At 36.1% G+C, this 19,620-nt stretch overlaps 1 protein-coding gene and 1 long non-coding RNA gene across 2 annotated transcripts; one reads left to right on the top strand and one right to left on the bottom strand.

Moving 5' to 3' along the window:
- The first annotated feature begins 4,744 nt into the window (after window positions 1-4,744).
- On the top strand, window positions 4,745-6,977 carry LOC113321476. The gene is made up of 2 exons (XR_003346682.1): window positions 4,745-5,058; window positions 6,661-6,977. It is a non-coding gene; the product is annotated as an uncharacterized LOC113321476 (long non-coding RNA).
- Window positions 6,978-12,491: 5,514 nt separating this feature from the next.
- LOC113321475 (crossover junction endonuclease MUS81-like) lies at window positions 12,492-19,097 on the bottom strand. Its single transcript, XM_026569387.1, has 13 exons — window positions 18,681-19,097; window positions 18,512-18,600; window positions 18,317-18,395; window positions 18,129-18,215; window positions 17,911-18,036; window positions 16,266-16,485; window positions 15,864-15,994; window positions 15,666-15,723; window positions 15,076-15,234; window positions 14,240-14,319; window positions 13,401-13,638; window positions 12,992-13,078; window positions 12,492-12,813 (listed from the first exon to the last, which is right to left on the bottom strand). The coding sequence occupies exons 1-13, from the start codon at window positions 18,875-18,877 to the stop codon at window positions 12,703-12,705; spliced, it is 1,662 nt and encodes a 553-aa protein (XP_026425172.1). The 5' UTR covers window positions 18,878-19,097; the 3' UTR covers window positions 12,492-12,702.
- Between the last annotated feature and the right edge of the window lie 523 nt (window positions 19,098-19,620).

The raw sequence follows: 19,620 nt of genomic DNA, 5'->3' as shown, positions 1-19,620 counted from the left end.
CTACCTTCTTATTCTAGCCTTTTAATAGTTGCTTGTGTACTATAAATTGTACTTAATGAAGAAACTTTCATCTCATCTTTTGCCTTGGATCCGTTGACCATTTGACTTGGTGTAGTGCGTGTTTTGGTCAATTTCTTTACTTCCTTGAGTTCATGAGGTTTTATCTTTCCAACTATGAAGTGGCCAATAAAAGTGTCCGGATTCGGAGGGTTATGGCGACTGAACCACACTCTACATTTCCATTCATTTCCTCTCAAATTGAATACATGCTTAAAAGGGCATCCATCATTCCTCGTATTAGTCTTGTATACCCTATTAGTCTTCTTTGGATATACATAATCCTTTCTCTTGTGGATGTTTTTGGCGTATGACACACCTCTCTCGCAAACCATCTCAAATCGAGTCGGCGAATCTTGAGTGTTCCTCACTAGCATACACTTATTCCTAAAACCCGTGTCCACATCCCACTTAATTGCCTCGTCTTTACTTGTTAATGAAAACATAAGGACAAACACAAGAGATTATATGCAATCCCAATGTAAAGTCAAAATAAATGATAACACAAATTTAGTTAACTGTTTGGTAACTTACTGAATCATTCCTATAGTACTTTGAATCTGGACCTAACGGTTTTACAAGTGTTGGCTCATCGTATAGTACAATCTAAGAAACAAAATAAAGAAAAGTTAGTTTAAATGCATAATAAGCCGGCGTAGATAAAGCAAAGACATCTATGCCAATATAACACTATCGGTATTGTCGGTCATAAACAAACCACGTCGGTGATAAATTGTCGGCATGCTCGATAAAAAACCAGCAATGCCGACATCTACGAAAACTAAGTAAAAAGAACAACTTAAATTTCTGACCAAGTTGAAATATGTGTCGGTGTAGTAGGTTGACCAGCTTATAATGCCGGTAGAGATAGTGTCGGCATGCTCGATAAATAACTTTTAATGCCGACACATTATACTTTTGGAGTATCTATCCTTCTGTTTATTTTATGACAACTGGTGGCATTGATGACCTAGTAGAAGTCCATGCCGACAGTATATTTATTAGAATATTTTTTGGTAGGTGAAAAGTAACTTAAGTGTCGGCATGGTTGTTTTTATATATACAATGCCGACTAAACATTTATATTTAGGGGATAGTCTTTGTCTATATAGTGAAAGTATGAATGTCATGCCGAATGGTTCACTGCCGTCATGGCATTCATGCTTTAGCCATGCTGATAGTAAAACTTACGGGTGTAAAAATGGTGAATTCAAAGAAGTAAAAAATATAAATTTCAATTAATTAATACCTATACCTGAGTATTTGAAGTACGTGTATGTGCTTCTTTACTTTCCTAGATTGGTTCCTCATCTAAGCCTTCATGCTGAGTAATATCTTGACTTGTAGGTGTTCCATCAACAAAATGTTGTGATTATCAATGGTTATCATTAACTTATTTAACATAAACCCTTATCCTTGATGACTCGAAGATTCAACATCTCTTTGTCATTACTCATTTTCACCCAACCTGCTTTTCCTTAAAACTTCCCTTTTACTTTATAATCAAAGATCTTAAAACTTTTACTAACAACCATTAACCAACTAATCTTAACTTAACTAATTATGATTAGCAACTAGTTATAATTAGTTACGGGGTAAATTAAAGTTTTCGTCTTTCAACTATATATACATTGTACAGGCTGCAGAATATCTGAACAACCTCGAATAATTCCACGTTATTTGTTCGTAAGTTATCGAATACCAGTTACGGTTGGTATTCGATAACTTACGAACTGTAACTAAGAGTTACGGTTGGTCAGGAGAAAAATTGCAACCGTAAGTTCTTCTGAAAATTTAAAAGTTTTGATTTTGTTACGTACTTTAGATAATTTTGAGCGAGAAAAATCTAATGGGAACTAATTTAGAAGTATACCGGGTCACTGTAATCACTCATTTTGGTTGAGTGAATCAAAATCTAGGGTTTCACAAATATCACAAAAGTTTTTCTTTTTCTTCTCCTCTGAACTTTTTTTTTCAACTCTAAAAATTTGATTTTGTTTTGATTTTGAGTTAATATAAGTGAAATTAATCATTAACACTAAACTTGATTATCATCACTAAACTAGGTTATCAATAATGAGGGTTAATTTGCCATTTCAGTTTTCTTTTATAAGAGACACCTTGAATGATCATGTAATAACCCTTTTTGTCCTATTAGAATGCCGCCCCTCTAATAATCCATGCCGCCCCTATAATTGCTATGGTTACATTACAAAAGAAGATAAATAAAAATCATTCAAACCCCTTATTAAGTTTCAATTTTGGACTCTCCAATAAAAGAAAACAAATTATAATTTTATAATAATTTTCATTTCTTGAACCAAACATGCGGAAGTGAAGTACACAATAGTCTTATCCTCCTATTGCTGGTCAATTCTGCAGATCGAGATGCAAAATAAGATGAGCACTCACAAGAAAATAGTACGCTTCAGCAAGTGATTTTGTTGTTGGATACAAATCAATAACAGCAAGAGCAATCTCTTCCGTAACCTAAGGGACCTGCATCATCCAAGGATGAATACTAAGATCCTCGGGATGTTTAACAAGACTAAACACCAAAGCTCAGCTGTCTGATGACGTGGCAGCTCAGCTGTCTGATGACGTGACAGATTATTGTGTACAGAAAGCTCACTTGGCGTTGCTGACTGTACATAAAGTGTTGATGTGGCGTTGCTGAACCCCCAACGTGGCAGCTGACGTGTAGATAGGTCAGACCCGAACCGTATGGACCAGAACCGAATCTGCTGGATGAACCGTATCTATCGATGAACCGGTTTGAGAGTTGGTTCTTCTTGTCACCTTTCTGCAACACTTATTACTGTTGTTGTTCTCTGAATCTTGTAATGCCTTCTGCTTCTGTTTTCGCTACGCTTTCTTCAATAGTTTTGCAACGGTTACTGCATCCTTTGCAACACTTACATACCAACCTTGTATTTTTTTTTGCTGAACTTTGCATGGATTTTCGTGCTGATTTCTTCCGCACCTATCTCAATGATAAAACACGATTCTTTCACTCGAATCCCCTTGGAGCGGCGCCAATGTTTGTACCCAAAATTACTTTTAGGCACCAAACACGATGATTTGATGATGATTAGGGTTAAACGACAATCAAAAATAAATAAGGAGACAAGAATTTACGTGGTTCGGCAAGTTGTGCCTACATCCACGGAGGAACGGAAATATGTTTTATTGATTATGATGATACAAAGGATTTTCTCCGGGTTAGATAACGTAAAATTCCATATCCCATTAGGGTATAAGATACATATATTTATACAGTTATGTAACCCTAATTTTGATATAAACTTCATGTGCAAGCAACTTGGGCAACAAGACTTCTGGAAACTTCTGGAAGCTTCCTTCAAGGGTAAACGGGCTTTGACTAGCGGGATTTCCGTCAAATTTATTGACGGTACAAACAAGGTGGTTGGTACGAAGTTAGCAAAGTTTATGCAGAGCTACCTCCTGGTGCTAAACGTATTGTCGATGTACCATATTAATGTGGAGAACCACCATCCATTGTTGTTTGTGTTGGTGGAATGGGGATTGTATACTACGTACACTTTTCATTTTATAGACTTCGAAATAGGTATGTCTAATGTTTTGATTTATAGATTTTATGTAATCAATACGAAGATGTAAATGAATTAACAATTTTATGCATTTATAGGAATAACATCACTACATTTGTATTTCCTACTTAGGATACTTTGCGGTGTCGGAGATGATGTTCTATTTGACCAATAAAGTTGGTTGATAGATAACTGATATAAAGATAAAATTATGTATTATTTAATTGTAACTACAACGGCGAAGCATACGAACTTAGAAAGTGGTGGAGTTCCTTTTTCGATTTAAAGATATTTTGAATCCAAAAATTACATGGGAAAGGCATTTCTGATTCGGATACAAATGACCCTGTGGTGGATACATAAAGTTTCAAAGTTTTTATTTCATGGTTACTTGGTTCGTGTTTTTACACAACTCAAGCGCTAGTAATCAAGTAGGATGGCTAAAGGCGCTGCGAGATATGGAGGTTGTTGCCTCTTGTCACTGGGGTTCCAATATCTTAGGAGAATTGTATATTTGTCTAGATATCGCATCATTGGGTTCGTCAAGCATCGAGGGTTTATGTGGTCTCCTTAAGGTGTAAATATGACAATACATATCATTTGGCTTTATATTAGTTAAATAAAAATTTAGCAAGTAACTAAATGTATGATGTTTACTTTCAGCTTTGGTGGTATACAAATTCTGGTGTTAGTGTACCAAAACTTTTAAACTGCACCAAAAAAATATTTCCCAACTGTAGTAAGATATGAAGTTGGTAACATCCATAGAAAAAATGAGAGGTAAACTGTAAGGACTCTCAAGCTCGTCAACGCTACTATACTAGTCAAGAGACGATTTGCAGCTATTACTCGATTATTTAATATAGATTTTAATTAATAGTAATTAATATAACAATTATCTAGATATAGAAAATTGGTATCACTAGATAGATATCGAAAAGTTAGGCGAAATAGACTACTCGAACGTGTCAATCGGATATTGGACGAAGAAGATATCATTGGATAAATATGAAGGGTAAAATAGTAATTTTACTCTAGACCGCCTGGCTTCCCTGGGCGCCTTCATAAGTTTTTTTGGTCTTATCCGTTACGTGTCGAAGAGAAATTCATTTCTCTTTTCTTCTTCTCTTTCTTCTTTTTTCCTCTTCTCCTTCTTTCTGTCGATCTCAGTTCTGAAGAACTGAGTTATCTATGTGTGAGATGTTCTTAGAAAGTTAGTTAGCTTGTTGAATCGAGGAAGATGAAGTAAGAACTGAGGTCGTTTGAGTTCCAGGAGAAGAAGAAGGTGATGTTGATCTTGAATCGAAGTTAGGGTTTTTGTTATGGAAAGATTAGGAAGGGTTCTGAGATCGAGATAAGAAGAGACTAATTTAGAATCAAGTGTTTGTGGTGGTGTTGATTAGGGTTGATGTTTCAGAATCGAAAAAAGGTAAATCAGTGATTCAATTTAGGGTTTCGATTTAATTTATTTTGTTTTATGATTTTGATCTGATTCAATAAATTATTAGATGGGTTTATCTTCAATTTGAGATAGAGTTGTTGCATGTAGTTCAATTTTAATTTCAAGGAATTAGGGTTCTTGAGTTTTGGGAAGCTGCTGATGAAGAAGATAAATTGAATGGTGGTGATTGAACTCAGGTTATAGAATTAGAGTTTGAAGTGTATTATGAAGTAGCGGTTATGTGTAATTAGGGATTCTTGTTACTAAGAATTATAGGGGGAGAGTTATATGTAGCTGTAGTGTGAAGTGGTGGAGATTTATGTTGAACGTTGAATGAAGGTTGAACTGCAGGTGGATATGTCATAGCTACTCATATGAGATGGTAATGGTTGTGGTGGTGCTGGTAAGTAGTGGTGTGGAATGATGTGTGTCTGTAGTTTAGGTTTGATGTGATTTATATAGAGATAAAAGATGGTGTTGTTGCTGCCATAAAAATGATTGAGGTATAGTTGAATGTATAAGTGTTCTATAAGAATTGAGTCTTGCTGGTTGGAAGAGACTGTAGAGTTAGAGTTAAGTGGTGGATGAATTAAATTACAGAGGACTGCTGATGATGAAGTGTTGCAGGTGACTAGTCTGAGTTAAGGGGGATTGGATTGCAGGTTAAGTCTGGTGGTGTGTGTTGAGTTACAGTTGGTGAAGTTATGGTGGTGATGTCTTCCTAATAGTGTTGAATTGTTGTTACAGGTGACTCTGGCTTTTTAGTTTGAATTGATAGTGGGGTAGACTTTTGTTGTGTGACTGAATTAGGAATGTGTTTGCTAGTACAAGTGAAAGAAGATGGAAGGGAGTGTAGTTGAATTGCAGAGATGTAGGAAGATTGATCATAGCTTGTTGAATGGAATGAGATGAAGTTGGAGTTGCAACTGTAACTGTTGGTTGATATTGAAGGCTGCAGTTGGAGTGGTTGTAAGGTTGTGTTGCATTATGTTTGTGCATTAGAAGTATGCATGTTAATCATCCCAGTCAGGTGGTATGATTATTCTGTTTAAGCTGACTCGGTTAATCTGACTGAGTCAGATGTGAACCTGACTTACTTGAATCAGTCTTGTTGACTGAGTCACCGATTCCGATTTGATCCAGTTGACCCTTCGACCGAGACCTTGACTTGACTATCGACGTTGACTGTTATATAACCATGTTAGATCGGACGCTGACCGTTATTTGACCAGTTGGACCAGGCCTTACTTTAAGGGGTCGTGCCAGTTCAGGCCTAATGGGCTTGGGCTTAGTATCATGTGTTCTTAATTAGACGTTTTGGGCCCTTTATGGTCAGAGTTGACCTTTAATTCCTTCTACAAAATTGTAGATATTCGTTAGACTTATCAGATGCACTATAGAACCAATTTAATTGAATTAGTAAACCTTTAGATGTGATAAATATAGATAATGGAAGGGTGTAGAACCATAAATGAACTTGGAGCCATTAAATAATTCACTTAGCTTATAATTAGAGAATTGGATGAGATTATGTTATGAACCTTGTATGAGCCTTTTGTCTAATCTTTAGGGTATTTGTGTGTATAACAGTTACTCTCTATTAACAACGATCGATTCAAAGGATGAACTAGTATATGGAGGAATCCAAGGTAGGAGTTGGCTTGTCATCAAATCAGGTGGGAAATCTGTAACCTTCTTGTAATCATTAAGCATTCTTTCTATTGCCAGCATGATGAGTCTTTATTACTTTTGGCATGTTTGTGTGTTTTACTATCTATGTAAATACTTGTATGTGCCTTGTTGTACGTGTAATATGCGTTGTATGATTTTCTCGCAATGAGTGTTTGTGATTCCCCACGGCTCTTTGCGAAGTTAAGTAAGGTGGTTTCTTCCCCGTTTTAATATTATTTAGTAGGGCGGGTTCTTCCATGTTTCAATATATTGGTAGGGTGGCTTCTTCCCCGTTTCAATATATTAGTAGCGCGGCTTCTTCCCCGTTTTGATAGTATATACATAATATATAGTAGGGCGACTTCTTCCCCGCTATAATATTACCTAGTAGGGCGGCTTCTTCCCCGTTTCGTTATTATATATACTATTTTATTTGGGAAAATCACTCGTGTGCATATTATACTTGTTTGTCTAAATTCCTGATCTTTATAGTAATATTCTGAATCATGGTTTGTCTGGGCAATCTGTGTGGACGATATTATTATTATTGATTAGGGTTGCTCTCGCGTCGTCTTCTCCAATGACTTTGGCGAGGTCAGAGCGACACTTGCTTACTGATGCATAAACAGCTGAATGATTAATTTTCTTCTTGTTTCTTTCGATTTATATTCTTTTAGAATTGTGAAGCATGTTAGTGATTACTTGAGAGTTGCATGTTTTCGTTGAGCCCCATTTTGGGATAATGTGCTCATTTGTTCCCACTTCAGTTTCAATATTCATAAGAAAAGGCGCACATGAAGAAATTCGTTTTCGTAGAGTAAAGTTTCAGCGAATTGAAGATGTTTATTTATAATTTATATATGTATACTTCTCTGTAAACAACACATGGTTATATATATATATATATATATATCACATGAGAGATCTTCATTTCTACTGTATCAGAGTGTATGGGTTTGCTTTTGGGCTTAGCTTATGTAGTCTAGATTCTTAAGATCGTTAATCTAGATTTTATGCTTCAATTTAGGATTTAGGGCGTCACATAAACAATATGTATGTGTGGATATACCAACACATTTTCGAAACTTTCACCACGTTTTTATAGACCTTTTCGCATACTTGAGAAGATTGGGCTAGTTACCTATAAGTTGGAATTGACATCTACCAACCGTGTTCCGTATGCTTTTCATGTTTCTTCTTTGAAAATGAAACTTGGATATGTTGTTGATGTTGATGCAAGTATGCCTACTATTGTGGATCAGTACCAATGTGTTAGAGCACTGCTCGGTCGAACTCGCAAGCGTTGCTATTTCAAGCTTGTTTGTCAAGTTTAGTTGATCAAAACTATATACTTGATTACTAGGCTACTTATAGCTATGTCTCGGATTATGATAGAATGTGTAGCTGAGCTTTAGACTTACGACGTTCACCAATTGAAGAAGAAGATCTACTGAGGATCATGGAGAAATTTCATCAAAAAAAGGTATGTGGAGACTAAAACTTATCGATCACTTAAAAGTCTATTCTATTATATCTTCTAATGAGACCAAGTCGTATAGCTATATAGACTTTTACATTATACACATTTGATATTTCGAGCTGAGTTTATCTCGTTTATCTATTTCTCCAAATATGTGTTGGAAGCTTTTTGCTTTAGCTATGTTCATCGTATTTTTGACGAGTTTAGTTGGGAACAATTTATTTGTTGAAAACTAAATATTAAATCAAAAGATGATCATGTGAAAATTACCTTGAACATCTTATATGATTTGTGTGAGACAGTCATTTGATGTTAGCTTGGGAAGCTCCGTATTGATCATTCGATCACTTGAAAATTACTTGAAGCTAATGGTATGTGTGAGATTACCATTGTTGTCTTCTAAGGATGTATCAATGATTGAAATTAGAGTTTAGAACAATTACCCATGTCTGGATAAAACACGGTATGTATATCCAGTATGCGAACTGTATTGTGATAATTAAGGTCTGGAACTCTTGTTTGCGTACCTAGTATGCGAGCGGATTTACCTGAGAAGGTCCGAAACTCTTGTTTGCGTACCTAGTATGCGAACGGGTTTACCTGAGTTGGGTCTGGAGCAGTTGTTTGCGAACGACTTGACTAGGCCAAGGTCCCAAGCTGATGTTCGCGTAACTAATTTGCGAACGCAGTGGTTAAGTTCTAAAATTGGTTATGTATGATTCCCATACTCACGAATTAAAACATTTATGATTTAAGGAATGCAAATTAACTTTGCAAACCGTGGTTTAATGTTCATGAATTGATTCTTGTATAAGTACTTTGTACGATTACGAATCGATCCGATTTTGTTTCAATTTGTTCATGGATATTTCTATGAGATAGTGAACAATTGAAAAACTCTATTCGAAACACAATTAGATTCATTTGATTATCTATCATGATTAATTGATCATCATATTTGATCCAGAAGTGTTAGATGAATACGGCTAAGACAAAAGTGTTCATATGGCTAAATATAAGTATATTTCATTTGTGTGTAACAAGCTAAGACCATCTAACGGTGTAGATTGATTGATTAATTTCTAAGCAGACTTAGATTGAATCTTAAATCAGGAGTTCATCTAACGGTGAATATTTAATGCTTTGTTACTAAGCTATCTTAGCTTTGATTGTAAGCAACCCTGATTTGAATGACTATATAATTGAGAACTCTAGCAACTGGAAAACCTAATGCCGACACTTTCCTTTATCCTAGTTGTAACTAGAGTCGATTATCCTTTAACCTAGGTTTTTCCAAAACCATTGTTAGGTTAACGACTTGAAGACTTTATTTTGGATTCGTGAAGCCGGATCCAACTATCTTTTCTATAGTTGCGTATTCTGATCTTACTTGTTCTATCGTATTGAGTTTTATCTTCTCTAAGATTTACTCGAGATTTATCTCCGATGGGTAAGATATAAAAAGTAATCACAACAGTTCTTCGTCTCAGATTCTTGTGATTCTGCAATAATTTTTTCTGTTAATCAGTTAGGTTATTGTGAGGTAACTGATATTTCTAGGATGATCTTCGGGAGTATAAGTCTGGGGTACTAGTTGGTTCTTGTTCACCTTGATTTTTTTATCAAAAGATGGAACAAAAAAAAGGATAGACATATATGTGTGAGACAGATTTGTTTATAAGTCTTCGACTTTGGGTCGTAGCAACTCTTTGTTGTGAGTGAGATCATCTAAGGGAATCAAGTGCGAAGAATCCGGCGTGGTTCTAGAGGCGTAAGGAACGCGATTGTACCTTAATCGGTGTGAGACTTGGTTATGGCTTAACTACATTCTAGTCTGAAGTTAACTTGTAGTAAGCTAGTGTCTGCAGCGGCTTAATACAGCATCGTGTTCAAAGCTGGACTAGGTCTCGTGGTTTTTATGCATTTGTCGTTTCCTCGTTAACAAAATTTCCGGTGTCTGTGTTATTTCTTTTCCGCATTCTATTTGTTTATATAATTGAAATAGCACAGGTTGTGCATAGTTCAATCAGTTGATAAATCCGACCTTGTTTGTTGGATATAACTTGATTGACAATTTGGCATTGGTCTATGGTACCGTCCAAGTTATTTCTCATATCAATCAGGCTCACGGATTTTTATCTGTTCGATTTGTTGATTGTATTGAGAAATAGGGATAAAGCTCTTTGATATATTTCTTGATTGAGTCTCACTTTTAAGTTGGTGCTCTCGGAATTATATTGGATTTTAGTCCATACAGATTGTCTTACAAATTACTAAGTGTGGTTGTTATACCCCCGCTTTTTTCACAATGGGAACCAGGGAAATTTTAAATTGTAAAATTTTATAAAAAAACATAACCGTGCAGAAACTCATCTGTTAATCAAGTGGAAAGATCATTTTAAATAAGAAGTTACTTGGGAGGATGCAAATGATTATGCTTTCTAGGTTTTGATGCTCGAAGACAAGCAACATTCTTAGACGGGTGGGATGTTGGGATACCCACAACACTAAATGTTTTCCTTATTGGTGCAGCTAGTTGGCTTTCTTAAGTTATGTAGTGTTTTATTTAGTGTGATTATTTTTAGGAGTTAATAGCTTATATACGCTCTTCTCTAAAATTTGAGAAACAATTCGATTCATATCAATCTATTATGTTTTCTTAATTTCGCTATTTTTTTCTTTTAGGTAAAAGATTAAAAACTTTACTAAAAGCGAGGGAAAAAAAATACAGGGAGACAAACTGAGGCCTACAGCCTTAGCCCAGTACAAAGTCTACCCCAATTAATTACAATTTAACACTGCAACCCAATTGAATATCAAGTCACCGAAGGAAACAGGGGAGAACCAATTTTGTAGAAACCTCATTTATATATCAATCTCTTTATCTCATTGATGATCCCCTCTTTAGCTTTGTGTCATTTCCCGGCCATTACCCTGTCATTCCTCTCCATCCACTCTGCCCATAGGATAGCTGCTGGAAGTAGTGGCCAAATCTTCCTTCCTTCCCCTGCTTTTCCCGTGAATGACAAGCCACTTTTCTAAGTGTTCTTTATAGTTGGCTTAAGATCTCTTCTAATCCCAAAGTGTGATGAGAAATACTCCCATATATGCTTAGTGTAACCACAATGAAGTAGCAAGTGGTCTACATTCTCGACCGCCAAGCTGCACAGGCTGCATCTAGTCTCTTGGATATCACATCCTTTTTTCAGCAGATTATTTACAATTGGTATAGCATTGTGCAGCACATAGCAAACAAAAACTCTTTGTTTTGGAGGAACATATCTCACCCATACACATTTATAGGGGAAGCTGCTTGCATCTTGTGTAGTTTGCTTAGATAGTATCCGATTATAATCCTCTTTTGCAGTGAACTGAGTCATTGGATCCTCATCTTGATTTAGCTCAGGTGTGTCTCCCAAAAGAGTCAGAAGCTCATTTATTTCCTGCAATTCCTCTGTGTTTGGATTCTTCTTTAAGGATATTTTCCTTCTGCCCTCCTCAATCATATCAGCTATCATTGCATTCTTTTGAACAGCAAGCTTGAAAATTCCCTAATGGGAGATAGCTAAAGGTGTTTCAGATAACCACCTATCATGTCAGAAATTAATGGATTGTCCATTTGACGCTCTTAGTTTAGTGGTCTTGTCTGCTAGCCATTTTTCCTTTTGAATAGATTTCCAGAATCATTTCCCTTGGAGTTGTTTATATTCATTAGCAGTAAGTACTTCCTCCTCAGTTCTACTGCACCACTCTTCACCATAATGCTTTCTTCTCATGAGAGTATCTCCAACGCCATTTAGCTAATAGAGCTTTGTTCATGAATCTCAAAATTTTGATGGCCAGACCTCCATCCTCCTTTTTCTTGCACATCTTATCCCACAAGACGCATCAAATCTTCATTTTCTCAGCAGGAGAACCCCACAAGAAATCTCTCATAATCTTCACCATTCTCCTTTCTACTGATGCTGGCATTTGCATGCGTGACATAAAGTACAAAGGAAGGCTAGCCAGAGCTGAGTTGATGAGCATGACTTTAATTTTGGTGTTTAATCCCCAACTCAAAGGATTTATATCAATTGATCAAACCCATCGTTGGGATTCTATTGTCTGGCGTTGAATCCTATCGATAACAACATACAGGTGAAGATTACACAGACGATTGTAAAATTACACATACCAAAATGCACAAATCTTTTGTGGGAGTGTAATAAAAAAAAGCTGTGGGAAAAAAATTGTGAGAGTGTAATAAAAAAAACTGTGCGAAAAAAAGTAACTTGTAACTAAATTTAGTTTGAGTGCCACGAAAAAAAATAGCGCCAAAATTCCCATACTACATATAATTGTTTGTAAATTAGAAATTTTTGCCTTTTGATTGTATATACATTGTACAGGCTGCAGAATATCTGAATAGCCCCGTGTTTCTGTAAATCTCATACTTCGCACATCCTTGTTCCTTAAGAGATATAGCGAATAATTCAACATCATTTACAATCACCCCATATTAGTTGAAATATGCCCCTGCTAGCAGACTCGCTGATCAGGTTGTTACTCTGCCGCTTCAGCATCTCCTCTTGGGCCTGAACATTACCCTCCTTCAACAATAATATACGAAAGACAAGTTAGAAAGATAGTTACACTCATTTTGGTTCATATCTTGAACCAAACATGTGGCAGTAAATTATAAAATTAAAATTCAATCCTCCTACTGTTGATCAATTCTACAGATGATTCTGCAAAAGCATCGAGATGCAAAATACGAGGAGCACTCACAAGAAAATAGTATGCACGAGCAAGTGATATTACTGTTGGATACAGATCAATAACAGCAAGGGCAATTTCTTCTGTAACCTGAGGGACCTGCATCAGCAAAGGATCAGTCAATCAAATTGAACTCCAAACAGCAAGAGAAGGATGCTCTTGCATCATACTCTCTGCTTAGAAGTCTCGCATTCGAGACCTCTTGCTCCAACACCACTTACTGAAGGGTGATTGGAACATCCAAAAGTCGTGACCGATGGGAAAGAGAAAATTAATCCCTTCAATTTAAAACCGGGTGTCAAGTCAATTGATTCCGTTCAGCAAGGGAAGGATGTTCCTGCTTCACATGGGAATTTTTCTCGCAATTTATCTACGGTGTCATGTTCTATGCTTATACTTGTGTCAGCTGTGGGTGCCATACCTGCATGAGTTGGATGCCAAATATGTCGCCGACTGTTACTTTCTCAAGATCTTCACACTTCCTAATGAACCCGTCAAATGAAGGGCAGGTTCCACTGCATTTAACAGTGTCATTGCACACCTTTTCCCTGTAATAACGGGTTATTGCTTGTGTAAGATAACCATACTTCCTTAGGGTATCAAGCAAGCCAGTCGTCCTTTGAACATCAAATCCTTCATGAATCTCAGTTGTGAAGCAACTGCAAGCAATGAGAGGTTTCACGTTATTAAAAAAAAAAATACCACAAAATGCAACAAAATTAAAAATTGGCAAGTCAGTCATGGCAAGTTGGTAATCCATACAACTGAGTTAGTTTTTCTATCAGTATGTAATTATATCAAATGACTCATTTCTCATAAATGTGAGTAATGACAAGAGTGCAGATAACAAACTCAATCAGTATAAATCCATCTGTATATTAAGTGTAATATATAGCTATTTGATGAATCCAAGAGTTTTTTCTATGGTTGTTAAACCACGATCCAAGGCGTCATTACCTGATTAATCTAATCAACCTCTCGAAACCCCAAAAACCTTCAAGAAGCACAAGTGCAGTATACGTGCTTCTTTGAGTTGGGTTTGAGTTGGGTTTGGTACCTTCAGCAAACCCTCAAAAAAAAAAAAAAAATCCAGTGAAGCGTATAAGAATAGGTGCACGCAGTTGTGCATCTGTAAGTTGGTTACTACCTTCCTTAAGTAACAATATTAGGTCGACACACTTGAGCATATTCTGTGCTGTTAGGGACCACGAGATGATAGCTGTAAGCCTGTAAAGCGTATAAGAATTAGATTGAACTTACGCAGTTTTGATGGCCTCGGCTGCTTCGGAAAAATTCGGATCGCCTTCCACCAGATATATAAGCTTTTTAAAGCCACATCTCTAGTAGACAGATTTTACATGTCAAAAATATAAAAATAAAATGCTAATGCAAAGAACAGAGATAAAAACGCTATACCATAATAGCTACACAGTAGTATATTATTAATAACAGAGGTTGTTTAAGTTACATAGACGTAAATAATAAAGAATTCACTCAAAGAAACATAACAACAGAAAGGCGTGTTGACATGATTCCATAACACCTATCTCGTATTATGATAATTTACAGTATGGTCCCTAACTCTTCATTTATCGAGCCAAACTGACACTGGCAAAAACTCAATTTTAACATCCTTTAATACTCTAACCCCACTGTTAAATTAACATATACTCCCTCCGTTTCAAAATAATAGGCTGGTTTCATGTGTAATTTATATATGAAAGTAGCCTATTTTTTTGGAAACGGAGGTAGTAAGTGCAATTTTTGTTAAAACTTGAAGAGGCTTAATTTGAAGATTGCATAATCCTGAATAAAGATTCACATATCAATCATGAACCTGACTGAACTAACTAACTCAGCCAATAACATGAAGATGTAAACTACTTGTCCTGGTGAATAAAATACTCTGAACCGCATCATCTATCTTTTTCTTTCAGTAAGCATGTCTCTGGTTTTTAAGAAAACCCTCAGCAGACCAAGATACTTCTTCTAGAACTGGGGACATTTTCCAACATAAACTACAACCATCCAGGCAAAACTAAAACACTGCCTCCATAAAAAGAAAAAGTACCCTTCGTTTGAATTGGAATCAATACCAGGAGCCTCAGTTTCTGATCTTTGTACCGGCTGTCCCTGATTGACATGCAAAAGTCATCAACTTCCTTCCGCTCAACAATACAGTCAAGGACAAATTCGTATTTTAGGTGCTTATCCCGAGCAATCCATATTGCATCACCAATAGGTAAGTGTCGAACCTGAGGTAATATCATACAATGAAACCATCATCAGTCACGACTCACTAAGCCACACTACCAAATTGAGTGGATATTAATTGTCCAGCCAGCCATCCAAAGTTCAACAAAGAATAAACATAAGTATCAAGAAACGGGTCCCCAAAACACATCATAATACACTTCCCATAAACTAAGCAGTATGCAGGCATTTTAATTTATAAGAGACCCAGCAAATACTTTACTTATCTTATCTCATGTCACATGCACTCTGTCCCATATGCAATCTATCATATACATGTAAACACTTCACTTTTCATCTAGCTATTAAAGCAAGTAAGCAACCCCATAAGAAACTTAAGAAATCTAAAATGGATAAAAGGTTTGCATATGTGAACCCTAGAAAAGGAACTGTCAGTCAAACCTAAGGGGTTTTAAAGCGCACCATGACTCACCTCTACACGGATTTGAAATTCAGAGCCTATATTCTCAATAATCTTTTTCGACCTAGCCCTGCAATCACAGATAAAGAAAAAGATTCATGATAAAAACACATAGGAAGGTTTAACTCGTATACACTTAAAAAGGCACAGAATAAACAACGTTGCTAACAGTACATATTAAATCACAGGGAGAAGATTCAAAAAACTGACCACTTGTTAGTTTTCGCGAACTGCTCTCGGTCATCCAATATCAAGATTACATTATAAACATCCTTAAATCTCTCCCCAAATTTCAGGGGCGGCATCCTTATAGCATTCATATTTGCATGCATACCATTCAACTGTAACAAAATAGTATTATTATCTTTAGGGAGAAATTAGTCAACAATGAGCCGAAAAGAAATAAGTGCACATCTTATCACTACCCTTAACATGTAGACACTCCTTTACAAACACATATGGATGATGGTCAAGCTTGTACAGCTTAACCACTCAGTGTGGAATACATAAAACCGAAACAGAACATCTACGCTTAATTAGGATTGAAGACCCAGCAGAGACAGCAAATCAGCACTCAACTCCTACTTGGGTGAACTATTTTAGGATAATTACCTTCTCAACAACTTCAACTGGTACTACGACAATTGATTTCTCTTGAGTATTTGAATCATTAGATAGCACTATAACTTCTTCTTCAGACTTACGCACAGATTCATTCAAAAAAGATTTACTTGAATCTTTTTTAGATGTGCCCAAATCATTGCAATCAACTAAATCGCACCTAGATAGGCATTCAAGAGCAACTTTTACACCTTCCTGGGTTAATGCGTACCTGGACAAAAGGGAAAGCCAACAGTGGTACAGAATGCTTCATTAGCAAAAATCAGATAAACAGCGACTTTATCGCATGGTTAATAAGCACTTTTTTCAGAAAACAGAGACTTGAAAAGAAAATCTCATTTGACATCTTTAGCCTAAAGCTTCCTAATTTACAATATACTCTTGAATAGTCCCGATGTTATATATTTTAATTTTAATTTGAAGTGAAAAGCAAATTGATCACGAGATATTTGATTCCCTTTAACATCCCTGAAAGTCACTGCGCGTATGCCCACCCCCTGTGGCAGAATTTTTAGAATAAATATTAGTTAGAAAACACATTCTTTGACAGGAACCTTCATTTCCTTAAGAAGCAAGCAAGAACCACAATCTGGGTAAGTTATGCTTAATAAGGACTTGTATTCAATGGATTTATATAATATATATATATAAAGGAGGTATATATCATCCTTATTTGTTTCTCCGTATTTGTCAAAATATCAACTCTTTAAAACTCACAAATAGAAGAGAAGCCATATGGCTATATGCAACATAGATAATTTCACTGCTCATCAATATACTCCTCTGTTTTTGGAAAAGTGAAAGTATCTCTTTTCCAGAAACGGAGGGAGTATTGAATAAGGCTCCAAAATCAAACAATCAAACTCGAGTCATACATTCTTACTTTCCATACAGTCCTGCTCAAACTCCATTTAAGATCTCCCAACAAATAGTAATGCGTCGTCCAAGGGGCTCAAAATTAAATTCCTAAAGACAAAGGTTGTCTAGGGAAGGACTATCGATTTCTAAACCCATTTCTGAAAGCTAATGACTGATGGTTGGTTTTATATATTTTCCTTCTACGGCACAATTCTTTTATTTTTCAAAACCTTCTCTTATGTCCCAAACTTATTGAAATAAAAATACAAAACATCTTATTTGAACTTGGTTGAGATTAAAGTTGGGGAGGGATCCGTTGACATGGTTATTCTCATGCAATTGCTCTATAAAACCTAAACTACAATGCATTTGAAGCTAAATTTTTTATATGTTCCTCTTCCGGAGCTTTACATTCCTACCAAAAAGTTTGCTCTTCGATGAATCTAAATTGCTCCAACTTTAAATACGAAAAAAAAAACATTTAAAAAAAAACCCTAATGATTATTCAAAATTCGAAGATTAGGAAATTCAATTCAGTACCAAATTCTGCTAGATAATTCCAAGTTTCTTAGATTCTAGAAAAAGAGATTTAGAATTATAAATAAAAACTATCAATACATAGACGTGCTAGATTTACAAAAATCTAGAACCGGGGTATAAGTGAGAGGGATACTTTGAAATCCAGATGCAGCTACGGTGTGCAATAATTATTTCTGACGTAATTTGAAAATGCAATCACTAGGGGATGAAAGACAAATGCGAAAGTGAGAATTCATACTTTGCTGGACAACTGGACTTGATAACTAATCCTTTTGTTAACAATGTCTTCATGCAGCTCCATCCACTGTACCACTCCCTACCTGAACTTCCAATTTGCGTAGGTATGCCTCTTCTCTTCTCTGGCCTACAAAAGAAGTAACTCAGATCCAACATCAACTATCTCCAATCACATTTAGTTCAAACAGCAACCAGATAAACACTAGTGTAGTCTGTTACATAATTGGCACCCGCGAAAGACCACTAGCCTCAGCTGCATCAATAAGTTGTTGTTTCCTCATAGATATAACTCCCTCTAAAGTTCCTCTGACACATAACAAAACAAATTCATGCTTACAATAATTTACAAAAACATAAACAACTCAAAATAACAAAATCCGATCAAACAAAAAAAACGTAATACCTACCTATAAAGGGTAATCAATAATGCATAGGCTACAGAATTCTTTTGCGGTAAATAGCGCCTATTCCCTTTAGTTTTCTTTCCTACAATATCATTACAAACAAACCAGAACATGAAGTTCAAACTACTATCACAATTTCTAGATTACTAGTTTTGAAATGATGCGTTAAAGAAAGAAAAATGAAATAATTGAAAAGACCTTGTTGCAAACTCTCTTGAGTTTCAGAAGTTCCGGAATCCATCTCGAAAAATTCTTGACTAATCTTCAGAATCCATTTTCCTACGCCCCTGATAGCGACACAACCCGATTATTCCCAACAATACAAGAATAAAGAAATTTAACTCATATATAAACACTCATAATGTACTTAATCTGAGAGAACTCCTTTAGGGTTTTGATACGAGTTTTTGTGTTGCAAACATTTGAATATGCTTTACGAAGAGTGGAATCTATTCTTATAGAAATTTCTTCTGTTTCCGCCATTTCTTGCCTCTTCTTCTTGAGAAATAACACGAGTTCTTCATTTTCAGCACAGACAACTTGTTTCTGACCCCAATCATTCATCAGCAAAAAAATACTAAAACCAGCTCAATGCGGTTACTGAGGAGAGGATATAGAGTTTTCTGTAGCCAGTTTTTTTTTTTAAAGTGAAGAATTTGGATTTGGGGAGAAATTACTAAAACAAAATTGCGTAAAGTACTCGCTTCAGGACGCGAGGTTTTTACAGCCGATGGGAGGAAGATTCTTGCCAACACAGTGACATCTCTTCTTTTTTTTGTTTGTCTGGGATCTAACAAACGACGGGACTAGTGTCCATATTATCATAACCAGATTTTGAGTGTTTGTTTTCCGCTGAGTCTGACTCGGCACGAATAAAATGTCAAATCGTTTGTTTTTTATTTTGAGTCAGATCTGACTCGTGATCTGAGTCAAATCCAACTTCTAACTCGAACCCGTTTGAGTCAGTGAATAATATGTCCCTGACTCATATTTTCTTAGTCAGATCTGACTCAAAAAACAAACATATTGAGTCAGATCCAGATGAGTCAGGTGAATCCAGTAAGATCCAGACGAGTCAGCAGAAAACAAACACACTCTTAGACTGGACACCTGATTCTCGCGTAGGATGTGAGTTTTGACCACTCATCGTTTTACATTATCTGCCTGAAACATCTCGTTGATATGTTCTGGTTTTTTCCAACTCAGGCGGGCCACGGACCCAACATTAAAATCAACTCGAAGCTAATTTATAAGGGAAAGTGATCTAATTTGATTGGCCATGTGGATAGGCAAATCCAAATTTGAGC

Source organism: Papaver somniferum, chromosome 11 (genome assembly GCF_003573695.1).
Source record: "Papaver somniferum cultivar HN1 chromosome 11, ASM357369v1, whole genome shotgun sequence".
Lineage (NCBI taxonomy): Eukaryota > Viridiplantae > Streptophyta > Magnoliopsida > Ranunculales > Papaveraceae > Papaver > Papaver somniferum.
The sequence above is the reverse complement of the archived record's forward strand: the minus strand, read 5'-3'. Positions and strand labels throughout refer to the sequence as shown.